At 41.1% G+C, this 24779-nt stretch overlaps 1 protein-coding gene across 1 annotated transcript in view; it reads right to left on the bottom strand.

Moving 5' to 3' along the window:
* Positions 1-24779, bottom strand: part of LOC106745530 (teneurin-a) — a 730052-nt gene that overhangs the window by 413648 nt on the left and 291625 nt on the right. The window contains exon 7 of the mRNA XM_014621223.1: positions 15662-15835. Coding sequence (XP_014476709.1) covers positions 15662-15835 — 174 coding nt within the window. The remainder of the gene's footprint in view (positions 1-15661; positions 15836-24779) is intronic.

The following is a 24779-nucleotide window of genomic DNA, read 5'->3' as shown; positions in this document are numbered from 1 at the left end:
CTCCCCCCTTTACCACCATCGATGTTCCCGCGAGATCATTCGCAATACTAATAACAATATCAATATGTTTATTTTACCATTGCCCGTTTCGCCGATACTTGCATCCGACGAGTATGCGGTGGACTTCGGAATCGCTACCACCGGTGTCTGGCGTCGGTTCTCTCATCCTAAACGAATCGCCTAACAAACGATCTCTTGTACCTCTCGTGTCCCTTTGGTGTCTCCGAGCCTGCGCGAGTTCCCGTCGCTGCCTCGTCAGTGTTGTCTCTCGAATTTCAATCGGCCGGAGTCACGAAACTCCGATAAAACGATCGCATCTCTAACTAGAGATCGCGGTCGCACGTTACGGAAAAAAGATATCGAGCGCGGTGAAATTTTTCGAAAGAGTCGAATATAACGTTTGGTCCATGGATGACACGGGTAAAAACGTATCGCGGCGGTGATCGAACTTGCGACGCAGTACGAATCGACGATTGTTTATGTCGAACAAAATATCGCTTCACGTCAAATTTGTAATGCCGCTCATTTTGTCCGATTTAAACCCGCGACCGCGAATTCTCTCTGTCTTTTGATATTTGTTTTCTCTCTCTCTCTCTCTCTCTCTTTCGCGAGCGCGACAAATCGCGAACAGACATCTTGCCCGTTAATTTATCTATCGAAATTCGATTACCGTGTATTTTGATTATCTGCGGCCTCCGCCTAACGGAGTACCGAAGTTTCCGCGCTCAGGGTGGTTGCTAAACTCAGAAGTTGGTTATTATATTAAGAAAAAGTCTCTGTTAGCGGAAATTGGATTTCACTTTTAACCGCGAGATGGAGATTGCTTAAGAGTCTGCTTCGCTGGCTGGATTTTGATTGTAAACTATTCTATCTCGTTTCCACGTTCCACGCGGGCGGACCTCCTCTCGCACCATCCGGCCGAGCCATAGGCAGTCGTCCGCGTACAGATATTATTGGAAAAATATATCGACGCTATAAAAGCCGTGGAAGCCTTTAAGCTGAAAATTGCTTTCAGCCGAAAGTGGGTGTTCCGTCGCTGCAATATTTTTCCGGAAGCTAATATTCGATTCAAGGCGTAAATTCGATAATCGCAGCGCGTAAGCGCACCGCATTAAATGTGGCATTAATGCCACCTTCTCCCCCGCCTCCCCTCCCCCCGCTCCTCTACCCCTGCCATTTCCATATTTCTCATAAGAGCGCGTTGTTGCGCCGCATTTGCAGCGATTCCCGATATTTATTTTTCGACGTTTACCCGTCGGAAACTAATCAATCTAATTTAATGAATTTTCGAATTGTCCATATACGTGCGGAAAAAATAGTTTCTTTTTTTAATTTACCTGACAGTAGGCAAATCAAACACGTTTTGGTTAAGAAGAAATAAAATTTCTGACTCTTAATAATAATAATATTAATAATAACTTTATTAGTCGCTACAAGCAAAAGAAAGAAAAGAAGTAATACAGAAAATAATACAGAAAATGAAAACAGAAATGCAGACGAAAGCGTGAGGCGACAGCAAATAAACTGATATAACTGCCTAATCCAAAAAGTAATCACCAGTAAAATCACCAGTTAGATCAATTATTGATCGTTACATTTAGCCACAATATAACTTTCAGCTGCGGAGCAAATCCTTATGAATCAAATTCGGTTTTTACAATCAGAAATTCTGTTTCTTACGATTAAAACGCGTTTCTATTGTCAAGTGTAAATTCAACCAAAATCTTTTTTTCCGTACACGTACGCGATAGAAAACCTCGAGAACAACGAAGATGTGAATATTTATTTTACAGTAATTTAAGACTCAGTATTTATATTCCTCAATTTTCATTTCAGCCATTATTTTTGATCGATTATATTTACATCTAAGAGGTACTTTTTCGCACATTCATAAAAAAAATTTTCCGAGTATGCCTGGCACACGCTACCGCGGCCAAAGACGGGCTTCCGTTTCAGCTCGCGGACATCTTATAAATTTCCCGGCGAGCTAAGCGGACGATAAGTATTTCAGTTCGTCTAAGCAACGGCGCTATTGTTGTCTGGACGATAAGATCTCGCGCTAAATCCAAGCCTCGCATCGGTATCACGAGGACAGTTTGAGTTATGCCGCTTGGTACCACAATGAGGAAACTCGGTAGGGGCGGTTAGGTTGGACGAAGGTTAGAGAGATGGTGCATGATGAAGAAAGAAGGTCGAAGAGGAAGAGATATGCAGAGAGGAAGAGAGAAGGAAAAGGAGTTGAGGGTAAGACCGAGGATTTATAGAAAGCAACGCCTCACGCGAGTGCAAGAACGCCGTTAGGCTTTGCACTAAGGTATGCCTGAAATGCGGGTCGTTCGCTCAAATATTCGCCTTTAAAGATGCCCTTCCGTACAAAATGAATGTACCTCGTTGATACTTTGGCAACTTGAATTATGTAATTAGAGGACACGCGTGAGATACAGAGTATTACGATCGAATGAAAAAGAAAACCCGATTTTGTCACGTATACCGCGTAAACGAAAAAAATAATTTGGAAGGACAGCAAATTTTATGTTTATGTCTTAAAAAGTGAATAGATATATAGGATGTTTCTCAAATATTATCCAATATTCTGGAAGTTGATTTTGAGATCATTTTATATCAAGAAAAATTCATATTAACATACGTCTATTTTTTTGCAAAATGACCTAAAGAATTCTTAAAATATTGGACCGTGTATATATATATAGGAAATACCTTATATATTTATCTGCTTCGACAGCATAAAATTTGCTGTTCCTCTGAATTATTTTTTCTTCGCATCGGTATTGTGCACGGAAAAATAATTTCGCCGGCGTAACTGAATTCTTCGTTGCCTGAAGACAAAGTATCTATTTCTAAGTATCTAGAAAAATCTGAAAACCTGGAATTCTTAGAGAATTTATTTACGTAAATTTGTTTATGAAAAAATCAGGGAATTCTCAAGAAATTTTATCGAAAATCAGGGAATTTTATATTGACATTTGTCTGCAAGCAATATTATCGTTGTTCACAGACAAATATTGGTTAACTGAATTTTATTTAATAATATTTTTTTCATATTTTCTTCATTCTTCATTTAGTTAAAAAAATAATTCAGAATTTTCGACATGAATTTTAATTAATTAGTTAATTTTTATTTTTATTAATAAGAAAAAGCGCTATATAAATTGTAGGCGCAAACTTATTAATATTCTGTATATATATATGTACACATATATATATGTAAAAAAAATCAGGGAATTCTCAAGAAATTTTATCGAAAATCAGGGAATTTTATATTGACATTTGTCTGCAAGCAATATTATCGTTGTTCACAGACAAATATTGGTTAACTGAATTTTATTTAATAATATTTTTTTCATATTTTCTTCATTCTTCATTTAGTTAAAAAAATAATTCAGAATTTTCGACATGAATTTTAATTAATTAGTTAATTTTTATTTTTATTAATAAGAAAAAGCGCTATATAAATTGTAGGCGCAAACTTATTAATATTCTGTATATATATATGTACACATATATATATGTAANACTTCTTTTATGTTTATGATAGATTCTCTTTTTGTTCCATATCTACGTATATAATTTAAATGTATAATTATATTGCTCTAACGTTTAGAACATATTGATTTTACGACTAATCTGATATTTAATATTGAAGACAATAATTTCGTATCTCTAGGTGCAATTTTTTTAGATACAATTTTGTTTAATTAAAACGGACATTTATTTTAATAGTTTTACAAAAATTGAATTTTTTATACCGGTTATGCATTGCATAATTCTTTTGTTCGTAACTTTTGAAAATATAATGTAGAAATTTTATGCAGAACAAAATATTTACTTTTTCAAGTCTTCGTTTCAAAAATTCTCAAATAAAATTATTGAAACTTGAGTGACTTTTAATTTTATTTTATGCCTTGTAAACTTTCACGAATGCAAAATATTAAGGACTTTCCACAATAAATATATATTCATTTGCAAGATACATTTAAAAATACTTTCACTTTGCCTGGAATTCTTTAACAAATTGCTCGCCAAATCAGAGAATTCTCAGGAAAATTTTTTTTTCAAGTTTGAATAGTCACCTTAGAGGATTAGACGGAAGCTCGCTTGTAGAAGCAGAAGGATTTCTACAATTCCTGTGGGAAGTTTCTGCTGAATCAATCGCACTCAGTTACCCCGACTGAGTTTTGATGCGGCCGAATGTTCGCACGAGCGTTCTCGGTCGCGGTAACAGAGTAATATCATTTCGCGTCACCGAGTTTTCATTTCTCATCACCGAGTTTCCATCCGGTCCCTATTCATTTCACAGGAACCGACTTGTTTTTCCATGGGCATGCCGGTGCACATATTTACGGCACACGCACATATCCTCTGCGCACTTTGCACCTTCGCCTTCCGCGGATCGGCGGGAAAAGTTGCTCGGTCTGTTGTTCGGTCGCGTTCGTTACTTTCGGCGCGCGCGTTTCGCAATAATGGATAATCAATGAATCGAGCCGGCTCCTATCTCTCCCGCAGTTTCCCGCCGGCAGAAGCGTTCGAGCCCGGCCCCGATATTTATCACGGACCATAATTCTTATTAGAATAATGCCGGAGGCTTCCCGTGCCCGCTGCGGCGTTGCATCCGGCCGCGCGTGCGACCTTAATACGGACGGGAGTTTCTCGCGCGCGTCTGGGTCCGGCCCGTTCCGAAATATCTCTATTTAAAGCAAAATAAGCAAAACGACGCCCAGCCGGTGGATGTGCGCGGTGTAGGTAATCAGCGGCGGCGGCGGTGGATGCAGGAACGACGGAAATTGCGCGAAACTAGTGCGGGCCCTATACCGCCGGGATTAGTCTGTCTAATGCGCGTCCACCGTTACAGAAGTTCACTCGGATGCTCTGAAATATGAAGTGGCTTCCGTGCGCGGTTCCATGTTTATTCCACCGGCCATATCTATCTTCTGCATGGTCGAAGTGGTGCACCGGGCGCAGCCACGACGTCGCGTTTGTCCGCTTTGAGAGGTCGTACCATTTCGCGAGATCGAGTTAATCTCACGCTACTTCCCGAAATGGCCCCCTCTCCTCTCTCTCTCCCTTCTTTTCGACTAAGAGCGCCGGAATATCGACATATCGCGGCGGTCGCCGTCCCCTCGCCGCTGAACGAACGCGCTTATCAAATTGCGGAAGCTTGTATCTTATTTCGCGCACGCCGACTTTCCGCTGAAAGGGACTCTGCGCGGAGAGGTCTCTGGCAAAAAGAAAAATGTCGAGGAAATTCAGATTAAACCAGGCCGCGCACACGTGTCGCGCAAGTATCGCGGAAATGAAATATGCAATGTCGCATTATCGGGATGAACATTTCCAATTATGCATAATGGCGTTTTATACGTATAATTAGCGTAATTACTTTTCTAGAGTCTATTGTAGAGCGCCAATAATTGATAGGACATTTTCTTCCGACGAGGACGACTCACGAATAAAATATGATCGCCGAATGAAATATTGAAGTAAATAGGACTCCATTAAATCTAATGTGAAACTTTCTCTCTCTCTCTCTCTCTCTCAGCCGGCACAGACAGACCCGATAAATCGATACGATGTATCCGAGTGCTAAAAATGTCGAGTTTTTGCCGCGTCTGGACGGTTGAAGCTAACGTTGAAACTAACAGATGCTTTAGCTCGACTTTCTTTTTGGTTACTCCTCGATAATATACGATCTCCGAATCTGCGAATCGTGCAAAGATAAATGAGCGATCGCGTATTTAAAGCATGTAACGTAACGTGTGCAAGTGTAATATTTATTCCGTCATTATATCAAATGCGGCAGAGTGAGAGTCGTAAGACAGGTATCGTCTGATTCGAGACCGGTAAACGTTTCGTTCGCGCCAAGNCGGCGAGGCCCCTCGCTCCTGTCCCCCCCCCCCCTCCCCCTACAGTATTCGCCCGAACCGTCCTGTAGATCGCGGAAAAAGCGTCCTATTATATTCTCGTTCCTAGTGTGCTCGTTTCGCTTATCACCGGAGATGTATCTCGCATTCTTAAACCGACGCGCAATAGGTTAAAGGCAATCTGTCACGACACGCGTTATCATGCGTCGTAAACTTTTCCCCTCTCCTCTTTTTTCATTACGCGAAAACGAACATTACGTCTTTCTAACATATTCGCCGGGTATGCGATAACTTATTTGTTAGAAAGTTAAACGCACCATGCGGCTTCGCATGAGCTTTGCACTTTAAGCGCGTGGGTGGTAACGCACACCTGTTATCGAACGATCTGAATCGGAATTTTGATTTTACAGTAATCCCGTAAATTCCGTCAAACTTGAGAAACGAATCTCAAAATAGAGATAGACAACGAAGGTTTTATTTTACGCTAACCCTGTAAATTCCGTCAAATTCCGTCACTTAAGAGATGAACCTTAAAGTAGAGAACCTTAAGATATTAACTCTATGTTAGTCGCGATATCCTAATACTTGTCGATTTGTCCTTCACTGTTTATTTTATGTCCTTTAACGCCTGATCCGTTAGTCAAATACTAATGAGAAGGATACTGTTTCAAGAAGCAGAGGAAAATAATAGGAAAATTAGTGTATCTGCGAGATGCATTGCAACCATTCGTGAGTGAAATATATTGCGACTAACGGAGGGTTAAGATACGCGCGGTCGCGCACTGCGCCAAGTATACCTGCTTCTTTATTACGCAAATGCGAGCAATTTGTCTTCTTAATATATTTGCTAGATATGTGGTAATTTATTTGTTAGAAAGCTAAACACGTCATACAGCTTTGTATAAATATTGTACATTTCTACGTGCGTGGGATATATGGAATAACGTGCACGTGTTATCGAAATCCGAATCAAACAATCTGAATCAAAATTTGAATTTCACACCAATCCTGCGAATTCCGTCAAGCTTGGAGAATAAATGAAAAACCTCGAGACAATACGAGACGCGATCACGCATTGCGCCAAGTATACTGTTTTATTACGCAAAAACGAATAATTTATCTTTTTAACATATTCGCTAGATATATGATTTATCGGTTTATAATTTATCGGTTAGTTAAACACGTTAGTTAATTAAACACGTTATATAGCTTTATATGAGCTTTGTACATTTCTGGTGCATGGGTGTATGGGTAACGTGTATGGGTAACGTGCATCTGTCATCGGATGGTTCAAATCGAAATTTGGATTCCACATTAATCTCTGCGAATTCCGTGAAATTCGAAGAATGAATCGAGAACTTCGATATATTGAGAGATGTGAAAATGATTTGCGCCAAATATACATAAAGGTTATGATTCTACCTTTAATGTTTATTATAATAACCTTTAAATGCTTATAAAAATAGCTACCGTCGTCTTTTCCTCGTTAAAGCTTGAATCAGCACTTTTTTCGGCGTAATATAATATTAGATTATTTCAATATCCTACATGTATTTGGTCTTTATTTTTAATTTCAATAATTAAAGTGTTAATTATATATATATATATATATATATATATATATATATGTATATATATGTATATATAATTTATTACAGATTATGAGCCTAAATTTCGATTCGATTATTTTCTCATTTCTCATAAATTTGTCATGCGTCTGTTAAAATTAGAAACAAGGTAATAAATAATTTCACTGGACAAACTTGGAAGTATATGATGTATCGTATCGTTGATCGTATCTCAGCATTTTGATCCTGCTTCTGCTATTCCGTCGTGGTACTCCGGGCACTAGTTCGTGACACTGACACTGATACTGGCACTGACACTCGACATACACGGTTAATTAACGCGATGCCAACGGAAATGCGACCGAATATTTCAAGATCCGCCGACATTTTGGTCACTGAATGTTCGAGTCGATAAGTCGATCAAGTTAGATTGCTGCCCTCTGTGGGAGAGGCGGAGATAACTTGATCGAATTAACGGCGAAAATCAAGATGGCGACGCGAAGCCGAGAGTAAAAAGAAGGGTGTTCGTTTACATAATAAAGGAAAGTGATATCCAGTGAAGACTTTGACAAGAGGGATCAAAACATCGAACACGAGTAGTATGTCAACCGAGCTGATGTACGTATTACGTAAGATTCGCGTGGCTTACGATATAATGTAACACTCGACCGTGGAAAATGCACGATGCACCAATACCAAAACAATCGGCAAAAAAGTCTACGGTACACAGTACATCGCGTACATGGCTGTCGGATGTTGTGACGCAGTCGATAGTCCAATGAGAGAATTTACTTTTCGGAAACGAGTCTTCATCGGACCATCGATTGCATTCCGACAACCGACACCGTCTACGTCAGTTCGTGTTAGTAAGCGTTATCGCCTATCATCGAACGGCTCAGTGATCGCAACAATCGCAACGCTTCCAAAACGTGTTGCGGATCTTCGAGGCGATCAAACGTGCATTCGTGCCTCGCTTGTTCTTCCCCTGAAATGTTATGTTTCAGACGGTCGTGTGAGAGGTATATACCACGGAGAGCACACGTGTTGCCGCGTTTATCATTTCCGTTGATTTATGAAGTGCTCATCGGATTCTCGTCGGTATCTCGCGTTGATTAATATGCGTTTTTACGATCGTATCGTCGTACTTACGCGAGTGTCAGTGCCGTCAGCGGATATTCAGAGTGCCACGGGCAGCGGGGAGCGAGACGCCAAGAGGCAGAATACGCTGGACGTTGGGACGCGATCGACGATACACACGTATGTTTCCAGGTTCGTTAAATTACTCACCACACAAATTTCCGATTTTAAAAGACGTGCGACGAATTTACGTAGAATATAGGAATATCCGAGTCGAAATTTAGGCTTATCTTTCACACACACACACACACACACACACACAACCTATCTAATAAGTAAATTAATTAACACGTGAATTATTGAAATTAAGAATATAGGTTAAATTCTTGATATGAAGAAAAAAATATTGAGATAACGAAAAATTAAATGAGATAGTTAAAACAAGTGATGATTAGAGTATCAACATGGAGAAAGACGACAGTAACTGTTTGTAAAAATTTAAGATAAAACCATAATTTCTATATATTCATATTCGGTGTAGAGGGTGATTATCTTAATATCTCGAGGTTCCCCATTCATTCTTCATGCTTAATGGAATTCGCGGGGGTTAATGCGGAATTTAAATTTCGATTCGGGTCACACGATAACAGGTATAACGTTATATCTACGTACTTGGAATGTATACGAATTTCACAAAACTATACGGCGCGTTTAACTATCTGACAAACAAAGTATCGCACGTTCGGCCGATAAAAAGACGCTCTTGCGTCTTCCCAAATAAGATAAAAAAAGGAGATGTATTCGGCGCTACCGTGTCTCCCGACATCACGACGTTCTGCGTTCGCTCTTCAAGTTGAGCGGAATCCGTCGGGCTGATGTGGTGCGAAAATCTCGGGGATAGCGATGCGAAAGGCAAGGGCGTAATTCGCCGGAGCGTCGCGGCGCCCTGCGCGCGTAAAAGGATCCGAATGTTCGATACGAACGAGCGGGATCGACGCGGGTTAAAGGATGCTCGAGATCGTTTCGATCGTTATCTCGCAGAGCGCCGGTGCGAGATGTAATCGGCGACGTAACGAAGTTGCCTGGGAACGACGCTGCGACGTAAAGGTAGTGCTCATTCGAAGCGGAGCGATAATGGTGCGCGCGAGTTGTGCCGCTCGGCTCGGCGTGCACGCCGGTCTCTGATAAATAGTAATTAGCGAGCCGGTAATTAATACAGGGCGATTCCAGCAGGCGGACACAAAGCGTCGCGCAAGTCTCGCGCGCCCCTATCAGCGCGCGATCGTGAACTCTCTCCGGTCAACCAACCGACGCGCGAGCCAAGGCGTACCTCTCCGTCCGCACCCTTTCGTTCTCGCACCCTCTTCCTCGCGCAGACGCGCGTGTGTGCAATGACCTCTTCCGGTGCTAATGCGGCGATTATACTAATAAAATTTCCGTCCACTTTATGGCGCGCAGATCCCGGCGAGACATTAGGAAGCGGGGCACCCCCAGAAGAAGGCAAACATTTGCCCGCCTTTCGCCCNCCCCCCCCCCCCCAGCGAGAGCAAACAACGGCGATCGAGTTGATCCTTGGACGGGATGCGAAAGTTCGGGAGGAGAAGACGCGTGAACTAGTAGAAATTCCCGTTGGAACTCGGAAACGATTAAAGGGGCCCTTTGAAGCGTCATATCGCGCGCGCGGAGCGACGCCTTTCCGTGGGAAAATCAGTTGGGCGAAAGTCTCCCCTCAGAGCGGAGACTGATGATCTCGCACCTCGATTGCAACTCGCGTCCGGCTCGATATTGCGCGCGTGGATTGTCAAGCAGACATAATGCGCGAAACTCATCGATCCAGAGACTCGATCGCGCCGCTTCCGCTTAATTTTACGTCTCGACCCCGCTATTTTTCATCTTGATAATTTTGTAAATCATCGACTGAAGGCGACCACATGTGGATGATTGAAATCTCCCGTTATAAACAATGTGCATCTACGTGCACGATTCTACGTAAATACATGCGTTTGATACGCGCAATTTGGCTTCAAACGATCTTTTTTAGTTATTTCTTTTTATCGTGATTTAGAAGAGAAGAAAGAGCCTGGAAACTTTGCAATCTTAAATACTTTTGATTTCATAGATATTTTTCTCTCTCGATGTATACTCGATGTTCGATTTTCGATGATTCGTTGTGATTCTTGCGGTATCGCCGTTATTAACCGAGCTCGCGGAATAATCGTCGTCTTCGGGAAACTCACACAGAGGTTTTTCACGCACCGCGCGAAAGTATATCGCACACCAATCGATGGTGTTCTTATTTTGCAAAGTCATATCGGACAAACGAGCTCGCCGCACAAGTTATAATTATAGTTACAGTTATAGTCGTAATTATCTTGACGGATGCTTCTTAACGGGAGAAAGAGATGTGCGGAGAGACCAAGTGAGTGTGCTCGCGTGCGCTCCATAAACTTTACAGAACTATGGGTGGCCACTTGTACTTGGAGCAAAGTTATGAAGTGTCATTAACCAACTGTATGTAACTTACTTAGTCTGAAGGTGAATCTCCAATCTGTTCATTACATGACTTCCTCTCGCTGCATTCACTTTATTCCCGTAAACAATTACTCCGTTTTTGTGTAACACTCTTGGTCCTCGGCATTATAAGGATCTTGCACGAATCGTTGCGTTGCCATGAGAAAATGAAAAATGTAGGGAGAGAAAAGTTAAAAAGAACGTTAAAGATCTCTCTCTCTCTCTCTCTCTCTTTCTTTCACTGTCGCAATTCACTATTACTCGCGTGAATTTCGATGAGTGTATACCGTGAAAAAGGGCATCGGGGTTATCTGGGACGCACGGGACTGCTATTGCGCGACACCGTTGTTCCCCGAGGTGCAACAATAATTATTTCTAATTTCCATTTATGCAAAAATACGCGAAGCTTAAGTACCTCTGATAATAATATTGGTCTCGGTATAGGCGTTCCCGGAGGTAACGTGAATTTTCCCTCGCGCAGTTGCCTCGCGGAGAGCCATCGAGCAGAAATAAAGAGTAAGAGCGGGATAATCTACTCGGGATGTTCTCGATAAACTGAGACTTCTTCGCGGTTTCTTAGTGACCCATTTCCTAAGGCACATTTGAAGGCCGGTGTACAATTCGTTAAATATGAGAGTGCGGATTCGGACAATTTTTCTTAAAGGTATAAACATTCACGAACCGTAAAGTATTATGGTGGGATGCGTAGGATTTGGATATATGTACTTGTATCATTGAAACGATTTCGAGGAAAATATGGAAATTGAGGAAAAAATGCGAACAACACGATTATAACTGCACATCACTGTCTAGACACGATGGTCCATAACACAAACACAAATATCCCCGTTTTTCTGCCGTTCTCATAAACGCACATACGTAGTAATACTATACGTTATACAGTAATTATTACTCGAGATAAAATGTTCTCCCATAGTGACATTAAAAGTAACATACAATCCGTGCTGCAGCGTCGAAAATGTATGTATCAGTATGGGGCATTTTTTTTAACTTTCTGATATTTTCTTATATGTGTGATAAATTTGTGTATGTACATTTATATAGTCAAGTTAAGAAGTATATCTGATCAAACTATAACTATTCGTTTATTGCTGTCATACCCTTTTATGTGGAATCAATGAAAATATCATTGATTATATCAGTAAAACAGTATTTCACCGATAATGCTGTCCGACAAAATTTAACCTTTTCTTACATCACGAGCGTAAATAGTCATTTTCGATGTATTTTTGCCTGTTAAACACGAATCCATTCTCCAAATTTGGTTATTACCTCACAATTTTGAAAAAAAATGACGTTAAAGAGACTAAAACGATGATTTTGAAAATTTTCATAATGTTATAACACCGGCAGCAAATTTTTTCCCAAATTTCGTTAACACCACGCGAAAGCATTAACTTTTAGTTTTAAAATGCACTTTGTTTCGTTCCGGCGTAATTTTTCGTTTTCAAGATGTAGCGATTTGAAAATAGCTCTTTTCCTATATAACATATAAAAAAGGCATTTTATTCTATCTTAACTCTTACAGACCAGGAAGCTATTATACCAATGCGAGGATGCTACATTTTTTACTAGACTATTCTGTGATGTATATAACAAATTTCTAGTTTTAAAATTATAAAATTTGCTCATAATACCGCACGGTCTGCAAAGATTAATACTGCATTTTGTATTTTTGTATTTACATAATATAATCCGATCATACTAAATCAAAAAGCAATATATATACGGAAAGAAAAGATTAGCTACAATAGCTAAATTAGTAAGTTGTAACACATGGACACCAAAAATTTTAGCAGCCAGACACCTAAAAATTAAGCAATTTTAATTGCAGCAGCAGCAGAAGAGAGAGTTTATTATTGCAGCAATTGAAATCGCTTACGCTGCTAAAGTTTTAGGTATCCATACAATACAATTAATTTAACTACCGACGTTAATCTTTTCTTCCCTGTAAGAATATAAATAAAAATATAAATTAATCAATTAAACATAATTAAAGACATTTCAGATAAAATCATTGGCAATATCTTATGAACGATTAAGATAATTAAAGAAAGCAATAAATAATATTTTTTCACCGTTTCTGCAGTCAGATTTCACTGATGGAAACAGTCGCAGCTGTTAACAGATTTCTTCAGCGAAGTTTGACTGATTTATGATACTGTACTTATCATTATGGCCATTAGTGACTATTGACGGCTTTTAACAATACAACGATTGAACTTTAGCGAGTATATAAATCTTTGTTTCACTATGACCGTAACGGATATATTCTATTATGAGTGTATCCTATCCACGTAATACAAGTTCAATTAATTTTGACTATACTACGTGTAACTTTACTACATACCCTACACAATTAAATATATAACTATCAGAATATACTGTATGATTCAAGTAAAATTTTCGGCGCGTAATCGTGGAAGAAATAACGAGGGACGAACATGCGCGACAGAAGCGAAACGCGCGTACGGCCGAACGTCGATGGAGTCATCGCCTTGCGCAGTTCGCGCGTTCCGCCGGTCACTCTGCCAAGATTACGATATTATCTGACAAATTGAACCGGTTTCGCGTGAATTTTCGAGCGTCACGCTGGCCGGATGCCCGATTAGGCCGAATTTTCCGCGCTCCGACACAGTTCGACGAACTCGAAACAACAGGATTACAGCCTCGCGCTAATTTACGTACACGCGCGCCCACCACCTCCGCCGCGTGTGTACACACGATGCCGTTTCCCTCGAATACGATACAACTTTCAATAATTTCGCGAAATGACGGCAGATTCGGCACGACGTGCGTCACGTCGCAGAACGCGCATACTTTAACGTCGGCTCGCATTATATTCGCATAAAGCGCGACGCGCTATCCGGCGCTCAACTATCGTATCGGGCGGGGAAGGGGGGGGGGGGCTCCGCCTGTTTATAGCACGACACACGTGGCTTTCGCACGTCAATCGATAATTGACACACGCGGACCGATGTTATCAGAATTCGCGCCGTAACGAAATCACACGCGCGTTCTTCAGAGAGAGAGAAAATTTCGACGTTGCGTCCGATCAAACTTTGCGCCCCATTAAAACGGCACGGGATTATCGAGAATGCATTACAATAAATTCCCGTGTAAGCATAGCGAGCCATATACTGCGCGTTCGATATACTGGCGGAACGCTTCTCGTAAAATTCGAGTGATCCCCCGGAAATAAAGTGCGCTGGATAGCGCATCTCGTTGCGCCTTCCCCATCGCAACAAAGGACTGCGCGGGGTTTGCGCGTTGCCGGGTATCCTTTCCGTATTTTATCGGAGCGAATCCGTAACGGCCGGCAATACTATCGGGTCGTATCATCGGGTGCTCCGACTTCCGGGATTTCAATCGACGGAATCATTCGCGCGGATAATCCGCACACTCACGACGGAGAATAGAGAAACCGGGCGCAACCGTCGGGGACAACGTCGACACGCTCGTTAACGGGTAATCGTGCTCATCAATGTCGCGCGGCGCTGTTATTATTACACAATCGTTCGGCTCGCTCGGACACGCGGCATCCGAACGCGAGCGAATCGTTAATCGCACGTGCGTAATCTCCGCGCGCGCATGCGCCTACTCCGGATGCGCGTTCGGGACTGTCACGATCGCCGGTACGAACGACGTTCAGTACTCGCGGCGATATACTAATGGTATGTACATAGAAATATAGAGAAACGAATATACGCTGAGTATATTTACAACGAATTAACGACCGCTTTAATGCAGCCCTCCCCACCCCCTGCACACCGGACTACAGGCCATTAGTTTAAACAGATACCCCCCGTACCATCGCCGGAGCGCTCGCATCTGCGCATCTACATAATCGGCGCATGCAGCAAATTAAACTCCGCGCCGGTGAAAATCGAACCGCGCCGCGCATAACGCGGTGTCGCGCGGGTTAAACGGAACGGATCGCATTACGATTCGATCGTCATTATATCGCTCTTTTCACAGAGCGCTCGCGCGCCATTCCCGCATTCTCCCGCATACGCATTCGCGATCCGCATTTATCCGCGGGATAAACGAACTCGCTGGCGCGGCTCCTTCGGGGAGAACTCGTTTAATGAAGCGCGAGCCTTTGGACGCTCGGCCTCATTAGCGAGCCCGGATTCGTTCGCTCGCGATAAAATCTGATTTTGCCCGCTCGAGTGTATCGGGGTATCGGAGAAAGCTCGCGCGGATTCTTAGGTCAAAATCGAAACGCCCCGGACTTTTTCGAAAAGTAGTTTTATCTGGCGAAGTAGTCGCCATCGACTTCGATGACGTCTTTCCGACGTCCGCGCATCTTTTTCGCGGGTTTGAACGCACATATCCGCGCAGTTCGCATATATATATATATATAAGTTATAAGAATAAAATTTAATTCATAAGAAACCGAAATTTTATTTCCTTGGGTCGAAGCGTGCTCGTCTATTTCGACTAAATCCAACCCAGCTATTTTTTCCATGCGTTTAAAAAGACGCGAGACCTTCGGTCATTAGCGAGTTCGAAATCATTTACTTACGCTTAAATCTGACTTGCTCGATTGCTCGAATGTAATTCGAACAGATATCGTTCACGAACATAAGTTGAATCTTTACTTACCGGAATACGCCTCAGTCGGTATCTGATCACTTGGCACGGTGAAATTTCCTGTTGCGTTCGGTGGACAGCCATTACGGTTTTGCTGCGTGCGTAAAGTGTGCGTTGCGTGCAAAGACGGTCCACGCGGCGGTACTTCCGGCGGCGCGGGTTCCGGAGGGGAATCCCTGCCAGTATCTGAGAACACGCAAGATACATTCGTTTCTGTTCGATCGAACGTTGAATTCTATGTTGTGTAACTCGTGTTGTTGTGAGAGGCGCGCTGAAAGTTCAACGAATATTATGCATATCGAGGGTAACACATTGAATATATATTAGTGTATTAATTTTATACAAATCTGTTTGCGTGATAGGCAACGGTTATATAAAATTAAAAATTTTATCGGTCATTTGAGAAATCGGGGGAGAAATCATTCCCGTCGGCGTTCCCGTCACGCGAAAAGAATATTGCGAGAATATTTTTCTCGCATCTGCGAAAAAAATGTCGATTGCGCCATTTCGATGGGGTCACGTTGTTTCTCAAATAACCAACTTGATTAATATGTCAAATTCAAACGGTTCGGTGTGTGTATATATATATTGTGGATTATCGATCGGCTGAATGTATCGGTGTAATTCCATCCATTTTGCGTTGCGGTATCATTCTCTCTTATATGGCATTCATGAAATTCTAGTTTCCGCGCGCTAGAAATGCCGCGGGCAATTAAGCGGCGTCAATAATTAGGCATCTCCTAATTACATTTTACGCATGCAAATTCAAAGAATCCGCTGGCAATTATATGACGAAATTGATCGATCGTTGCGAAGCGAAGGCGTATGCAAGGAAATACTGGAATAATAGCGGAGCCGCTATAATTAAGGTATTAATGTCACGTTGCAATGCCAAGCCATAAATGCACATTAGAAGCTGCGACAGGACGATGCTCAATGCATCTTGTTTTGTGAACGAGTACACGCGTTCAATCGATTCCACGTGTGTATGCGTGTCAACAGTGAAAGTTCTCTGATAACGGTAGCTCCTGAAAATATGAAACGAACCACGCGTTCGAAATATTAATTAAGCCAATTACGACGAGCTTCAACGGCTGTATTAAAAATATTCCATTTCTACCGACCATCATCGGTCCTTCAGGGCACAGTGTTGCGAACGTTCTTCCCCGTAATTAAGTTACTTATAAAGTTGCTTAAACTTGAAAGGAACTCCTCCCCAAAGAATAATTAAAGTTACCTAAACATAAAGAGAGCACAAAAGAACGCCTACCAGCGCTGCGTCGGGAGCAACAAAAATATTTGAGTCTCTCTTCGCGAAGAGATTCGTGTCTTACGTCAGAGAGAAAGGAACGCGGTCGTTGTAGCGAAGGTAATAAAACATTCTTGATTAATATATCGGCCGTGATTCCGCAAGGTGACGATATCGTAGCTTCCGTTTCTCGTAAACTTCCGGCATTTTGTGCTACTTACGGGACGACGAGTTAGGGCGAATTAGTCGAAACAACCGACGGTGACGCAATAAACCGATACCACGCTGAGCATATATACATAATTGGAGCAATGTATAACCATTAAAGGTTGTTAATGTTACAGAGCACATTATTGTAAATCAAGTTTAACTGCAATACAGTGGTCTATCGCACTTTCGTGAAGCTACATAACTTGGTTGCGGTAACTCGGATGTGGGATAATGGAATTTCGGTCCCTGGCCCTTCTGATTAAAATCTATTAAGCGCCAGTCGTTATAACTTATGTGTGTATGTTGTAAATGCCAAGACAATTACTCATTGACCGTGCGGCGAACAGTGCCGAATTTAACGTCTTACGGTCACCGTCGCTTCTTTGCACAGTCAAACGGGCGAGTAAAAGTCTGCTCTCGATACTTGATGAACGGGTCGATAACTTTTGGCACTGCGATAATATGAATCGTTAGATGAAACAAAAAACACATTATTTCTCTGTCAAATTTATTTCGTAGCAAGTTCGTAGAAAGATGATTTGAACAAGGAATGGGCGTCATTAATTGTTTCAAAAGATACTGAAGTTGCATGGAAAAAAGAATTAACTCCCACAACTGGAGATTAGCTTTCATAGGTAAAAATTAGCTGTCCATATAATACAATTGAATTTTAGTTAGTTTAGTTAATTTAATTCTTTTTGTCCTTGTATCTAGCTTTTAGCTCCCATAGCTAAAAACTAGATCTAACAACTAAATCTCGGTTATATGGACAGCCAATTCCTTTTCTCCGTGTAAATGTTATTCATTAAAATTATTAATACTTCATAACAGGATAATTTCGTTCTCAGTTTTATTTGATAAATATACAATAGAATGTTACTAATTCGAATATTAAAAAAGAACATTGGATTGGAAAGAGGGCATTGTTAATTATTTATAGAAATACTGTTGATGTTGCGAATTTTATTCGTTGAAATGATTAATATTTTATAACAAAGTATTTTCGTTCTGAATTTTACTTTTGATAAATATAACAAATATAATTTCCACCGATCTGATACGTGTATATAAAATACACAATCCTCGCAAAATTACAAAACTTTGATGAAATGGTTTGTCTCGTATTTGTCAGTGTCACGCTTGTTGTTACATCACGCTGTGTTATTATATTTATAACGATGACAAATAGGATGTAAAGTGCGCAGGATGCAAACGGCACAACGTGCTATACATAACATATTACATCTTCTCTACGGATTGCCTACATACCTGTAAAGTAAATAGGCCTGGGCAGACCTGTGCGTCGGGGAATGTGCAGAGAGAAAAGTGCATTAGTGCGGCGGGATTGGCATATGCGTGTGTGAAAATTCTAACAAAGGATTGCGTCATGCGGATGAGATGTATGAGAGACGATGCGGATGATTATTTACATTACTGCACTGGCGTATGTTAGGTAAATACGCTCGCGCAAGGCCCGCCGAATAGCGCCTTAATGTAACGCGAATGATGGGAGTCTCTGAATTATACCCGAATATCGTCGAGATTCCGTATAAAACAAAAACAGTTGCTAATTGTAGGACAACCGACGATGTCTAACGATAAATAATTACTAATGAAATTATTAGTTAACGATCCCCGTTGATAATTATTGGTCTTGTATCGATTATATGGAGAGAAATAATTAGGGATGTAGCACATTTTATTATTTTATTATTATACTGCCGTAGCAATTAAGCAAATATATAGAGTGTTTTTTGAGTACTGTATAATATTTAAGAGTTGATTTTTGTGATCATTTTATGATATGAAGAGAAGTTCATATGAACATATAGTCATTTCATTATAAAATAACTTAAAGAATCAATTCTTAAAATATTGGACGGTACGTACATCATTACGCGTTAAACATTTATAGATTCTCATAAAATTAAAAATGGTTTATCACTGCAACAGTCGCGATTAAGCTTTAAGAAGCCCATACTATTTTTAGTTAGAGACTTTCTTACATCAGCCGATGTAAGCAGTTTAACCCTGTATATTTATTTGTTTATTATAGCATTTTTTATTTACAGCATTAAAATCCGCTGTCTCTCTGAATCATTTTTCCCTGTGTACTTAAAAATGTATTACCCATTAGTCGTATTTTCAGTGGCACATCAAGAGAGCCACTTATAAATTTAGTATTTATCAAGCAAGATTACGTTACTTTTTCAATTACTTATTCATCTTTTTCGTTACCTAAATAATAAACGTTAATTTGAAAAGAAGTTGAGATAGACATATGTACACAATATTACAAATGTGAAAAAATTTCTTATTATTGCTATATTTATTTATCAGTTGATCTAATAGAGATGCATAGATATTAGGAAAAGTATATTAGTGCTCAAATATGTACATATATTATACGCATTTTGAATATTACTACAAGTTATAAACTTTGCACGGTTTTCAAAACAAAATGTTCAGTAATTCTGAAATTTGTATATAATGTCTGCATATTAGTCTTTAATACCGTAGTAGTTTTTCATTAAAATCTTATTTTTAATTTAGAAGATATTAAAAATAGAAATTAAAAGTAGCGTTCTAATCTCTCAAGGAAAACGTATAAAAAATATCAACTTTAATTATAAATATTTCAGTTTTCGAATGGTCAATCCTTTCCTGATTGTACGAGCTATGAGTTAGATAATATTTCAATGTACACGCAGTGCAAGTTTCATCGAATTCTCATCAAATGAACTTCACCTCACAACCACTTTTAAAGTGGAATAATCACTTTTAAGACTCTGAATTACTCAAATTTTTGCTGTTACTTTTAAGCCCAATTTATACATCAATTTGTAATTTTATAATAATTTTTTTCATTATTTTAAATTATATGTAGTAGATATATCCTTAATATTGGCAGTAAAGTGAGATCCAAACATAACGCTCGAAGTGCTGTCCCGTGACAAATTGAATAAATTTGCGCGGAAAGCGATATCGCAAGTATATCAGGACGCGAGCGGATCGAACGAAATGACGTCGAAGTTTCATGCTTTTGTCACGGAGCGCGAAACTCGCGATAACGCGATATCATCGCGAGACTCGTTTCCGTTTTCTAACCGATTAACAATTACGCCGACGCTGTTCGGATTCTCGGTAATTTTCGACGTTATCACTTGGCCGGGCTCTGCGAGAGGAGAGGACGGGCGGGAGGGAGAGGGAGGATCTAATTAATCGCAGAAATTATAAACGCGGTAGGAATTATTTCTGCGTAGTCACGAGGGCGTAGCACCGATATTTTCCGTAATAAGCAGTAATAATCGCTTAATTAAACCGGAACCGTGAAACGCACAATGCGTAGCTGTCAGCGGCAGCCGCGTTCGTCGCCTATCTTGGACAACTTTACCGTCGAAATATACATTCGTTCCAGTTATTGAACAATTTGCCGGCGCCGTTCGAGTGCTCGGAACACCTGTAACGCTCAATTACAAAGTCGATATCGCATCGACGACAGGAAAAATCTCGGCGCCGCTACAAAGGGGAGGGGGGGGGCCCTCCTCCCCTTTGAGCTTTGCAATGTGTTACTCTTTGCGAGACTTGTACGCTTTATAACGGCGCGCGCACCGCGCGCGAGCCGCGGAATACATTTCGCTTTTCGCGATGGTTACCACTACCGCGCTAAATACGTACGCGACATGATGCAGTACCGAATTAAAGCCCGGCTAAAGTACATATTTGAGGAAGGTTCTTCTGTGTGAAATTGCGGGCTACGTATAACGCTAAATTGCTGGCTACGCTATCCGCCCGGCGAAAGAGTTGAAACCGGTTAAATTTAACCCCATCCTCCCCTTCTCGGCTTCGCGGTGAAATCGCCGACAGCGATAATCTTGGCAACAAGCAGGAATCGCGCGAATTTTCACGATTGGCGGTGAAATTGCCGGTGGAATGCGACGCTCGGTGATCGGCGACGGGCGACCGTGTCGTGTTTTCGATAAATGTCTCCGATATCGTTTTCATCGTTTTCCCCGCCGATGGTCAACCGGCGATTCGCCGGTGGTGGTCGGAAGAACCGTGTACCGCGCACACGGATTTTCATGAAAATTCTCAACAAACGACTCATCGCGCGCTGAATATGTAAATTTGTCAGCATAGCTAATTAAACGCAACAAGGATACAAGATAACGCGAACCCGCACGAAGGTTAGATCAATACGATCCCAGCCAATTATGGCTAATACTGGTACATCATTGACCGGTGGTCAAACCGCGTTGCTGCTCATAAAGCATAGGTTAGCGTTTACATAACGCGCAAAATAAATCATGCAGTTTCTGATGGCGATAATGCACTGCAATCTAATTCTGCGAAATGATGAACACGATATATACATATTATACACAGACGCGTATACATGTAACTCCGTAATAGAGATTTCACTATTTACATAACGCGGCTTATTTCCCACGGTTGGATTTACATCCGTCACGGTCGTATCCAAATTCGCTCGTGTTTTCGTGAATTCGTTAAAAAAGAAAGAAACATGATCAGAGTGGAAATTTTGACCCTGTGTTGAACCTTGAATTTCACAACGCGCTATTAAGACAGAGGAACTAAGACAACGTATATTTCCATTATAACGATATAATTTATCCCTACTATGAGCCTGATGATATCTTCAATTTCTGTTTCGCTGCTTTTACAATTGTTCGGATACTTGTGTAAATCACTGGTCTCTTGGTGAGCGCTTTATTCTGCTGAACGTAGCCGATGCGCTGCCGAAAATCGTAGTCGCTGAGTGTCGAGGCATATACGCCTGCTTGCGTGCGTACGTCGATCAGACGTTATTGCGATATATCTAATTGGACGTATTATCGAGCGATAGAGCGTCGCCGGCGGTATGTCTTGGCCAATCGTTGCGAGCCAATTATGTAGTGAGCCAGCGCGCATCACCGAGTTCAACCGAGTTATCCCTCATCCGCGGGCGGCGAGAAGGGTTAGTCAGACAGTGCAAGGGGATGCAAGGTAGCCGACAGTGACTTGATGCGGTTAGCGATTCGCGCCTGTAATTCGATTTGCCGGTCTAACGCCTCCGCCGCGTCGGGGAGTACACGTTCATGTAAATACGAATTATTTGCCGAGCTATACCCGGCGCGCGGTATTGCCGCGATGGTGCTGTCCGATGGCCAGCCTGACGAATCGTTCCGGCTTGGCTCCTTCCGGACCAAACAGTTTAATAAACCGAGTTAGCATTCGTGAATGCTTCGTCCGGACTGTCTCGTACAATTTCTGCGGCCGCCGCTTCCGCCTTCGTTCGCGACACTCGCGCGCGCAAAATTTCAGCCGCCTCCACCGCCCCCGATTCATTTATGCGCTATTGATAAATCCGCGAGACCCTAATGTCTTTAGAGCTTCCGTTGTGCGCTCGGTTTTATCGTACCATCGAGCCAAGTATCGTTACTCGCGTATATGTTTCAGCTCGGAGCGAATGTATTTCTGCAACGTGAAACGAACGGGAACATTCGTGTCCCCTGTTTTTCCTTCTTTAAGAAAAATATCGCCGGGCGTAATGCTGCACGCACTAATATGCGCGTACACTCGAAGAAATCAGTTAGGAATAGCGACTAATCTCATTAGCTGGTTTGCATTATGCTGTCGTTACTAAAAGTTGGCTATTAAAGGTAAAGTGCATTTACTACGAAGTACAATTTTATTAGCTAAAATTATTAGCATGAGTAGTTAATGTTGGTTAGCTGTGCTCTCTCTCTCTCTCTCTCTCCCTCTCTCTCCCATTGATTATACTATATATAGACAAGACAAAATACATTTATATCAATCGACGAAGTGGTTTAATGAGATGATTGACTCATCATCCAGAGCTATCAAAGTTGAGCCTATCAGCACTTAAGCGCATTTTTCAGATATGATATAGCATGAAGTCAAGTAAATGGCCAAATTCCAGGCAAAATCAGAAAGGCATATAGAAAAAAGTTAGTAATAATTCAAAATTCCCCTTCTCGTATATAAGGAAGAATACATAATCTTGTGTGAAGATAAAACATGCTTGCGCGAAAAATTCTTTACAGTTCCACTGAAAGTATCATATTCTTGTTATTAAAAAGTAATTTTTATGAATTGAAATGAAAAAGTACTGTATAGAAAGAAACGATATCTTCAAATTTATACAATTCTTAATTTGAAGATCATCATCATCATTCTTTCTACTCGGTACCTTTTCCTCTCAATTCATGAAAATTATCCTTGAATAACAAGAATATGACATGTGAATTATATTAGAATTTCATCATATAAGCAAAATTTATTTTCACATCAATTATAAGAATATTACATATTCTTGCTTATATATGAGAATAGAAGTTTTGAATTGATATTAATTTTTTCCGTATACGCTAACAGTTTAAGGACTTCTATTAAAAGAAAAAAGAACAATAAATCTCCGATCGGGGATGTGAATATGATTTTAGTAGTATCGTGCGACCTAGTTCATATTTTTCGTAATTCAAAGAGAGGGAGAGAGAGAGAGAGAGAGAGAGAGAGAGAGAGAGAGAGAGAGAGCGAGCGAGAACACAGCTAACCAACTTTACTCATGCTAATAATTTTAGCTAATAAAGTTGTACCTCGTGGTAAAGCGTCTAAATTCAAACAGTTAATAAATTTAGCTGCAGTAGCAACGACATTAGCTGTCCCTATTTCAAAGACACATTTAGCTGTTACATCTACTCGAGCTCTTACGGTTAATTCACTCTCTGAGTGTACGTAATGCGATATTAAAATAACCAACGCGAGTCTCTCGACAATGAAGCTCGTGTGTCCGTCGTAACAAATGATTTGCCGTTGCTACCCGCTCGCGGGAAAGATAACCCGAAAAGAATAGAACGATAACGGTAATGGCGAACACGGACTATTGGCATAGTTTGCAAGTGGTGCTTGAAATTATTCCCATTCTTGAGACTTGGCGTTTGTCCAAGCAGATACGCCATGTTACGGCTCCTCGAATTGTCAACAGTAAGGAGATGGATCCACGGTTAAGGTCGAAGAATCGCCGAGCATTCTTGATGAAACGTTACTTCCGTGTCAGGGAGCAGCGGTTACGGCCGAAATGATTCAGCCGGCCGAGTTATTATTTATCAGGAGCACCGGCCGCGGTTATTTTCCAAATTTCGCCCGACCATACAAGTCAATTCATTCCGTGTGGATTTATACCGGCCGTGTACACGGCGCGTATATTACGCGAGACCTGACCCACACCAATCGGACGAATTGATAGCGGATCGAGTCTATTGGTGCACATATGATTCGTTCCGCGGTATTAAATGCAACAACCCGCATCGGAGCCCGTCAAAAATTATTGGCCATCATCGGGCGGCTGCAAAGACCCGCGAAAAATTTATTCTCCATTGGCCAATCGAATCGTTTTTAAGCGCACATATATATATAGATGTATATATATATATATATATATATATACTCATACATATACTCGGAGTTGATGCTCGCGGCACTCACGGTCGGGTTAAACGAGTCGCGCGTTAACCCGCTTGCATAGAAAATTTCTCGTGATCTAATTGGGATCCAGCTCCATTTTCCAAAATAATTATAGATTCTAGTTGGGAAATCCATGCAGGTGACTACTGAGATTAGAAATACAATGTTTTAAACATCCGACTC

This window comes from Dinoponera quadriceps, unplaced genomic scaffold (assembly GCF_001313825.1).
Source record: "Dinoponera quadriceps isolate SergipeBrazil2010 unplaced genomic scaffold, ASM131382v1 scaffold120, whole genome shotgun sequence".
In the NCBI taxonomy this organism is placed as follows: Eukaryota; Metazoa; Arthropoda; class Insecta; order Hymenoptera; family Formicidae; genus Dinoponera; species Dinoponera quadriceps.
The sequence above is the reverse complement of the archived record's forward strand: the minus strand, read 5'-3'. Positions and strand labels throughout refer to the sequence as shown.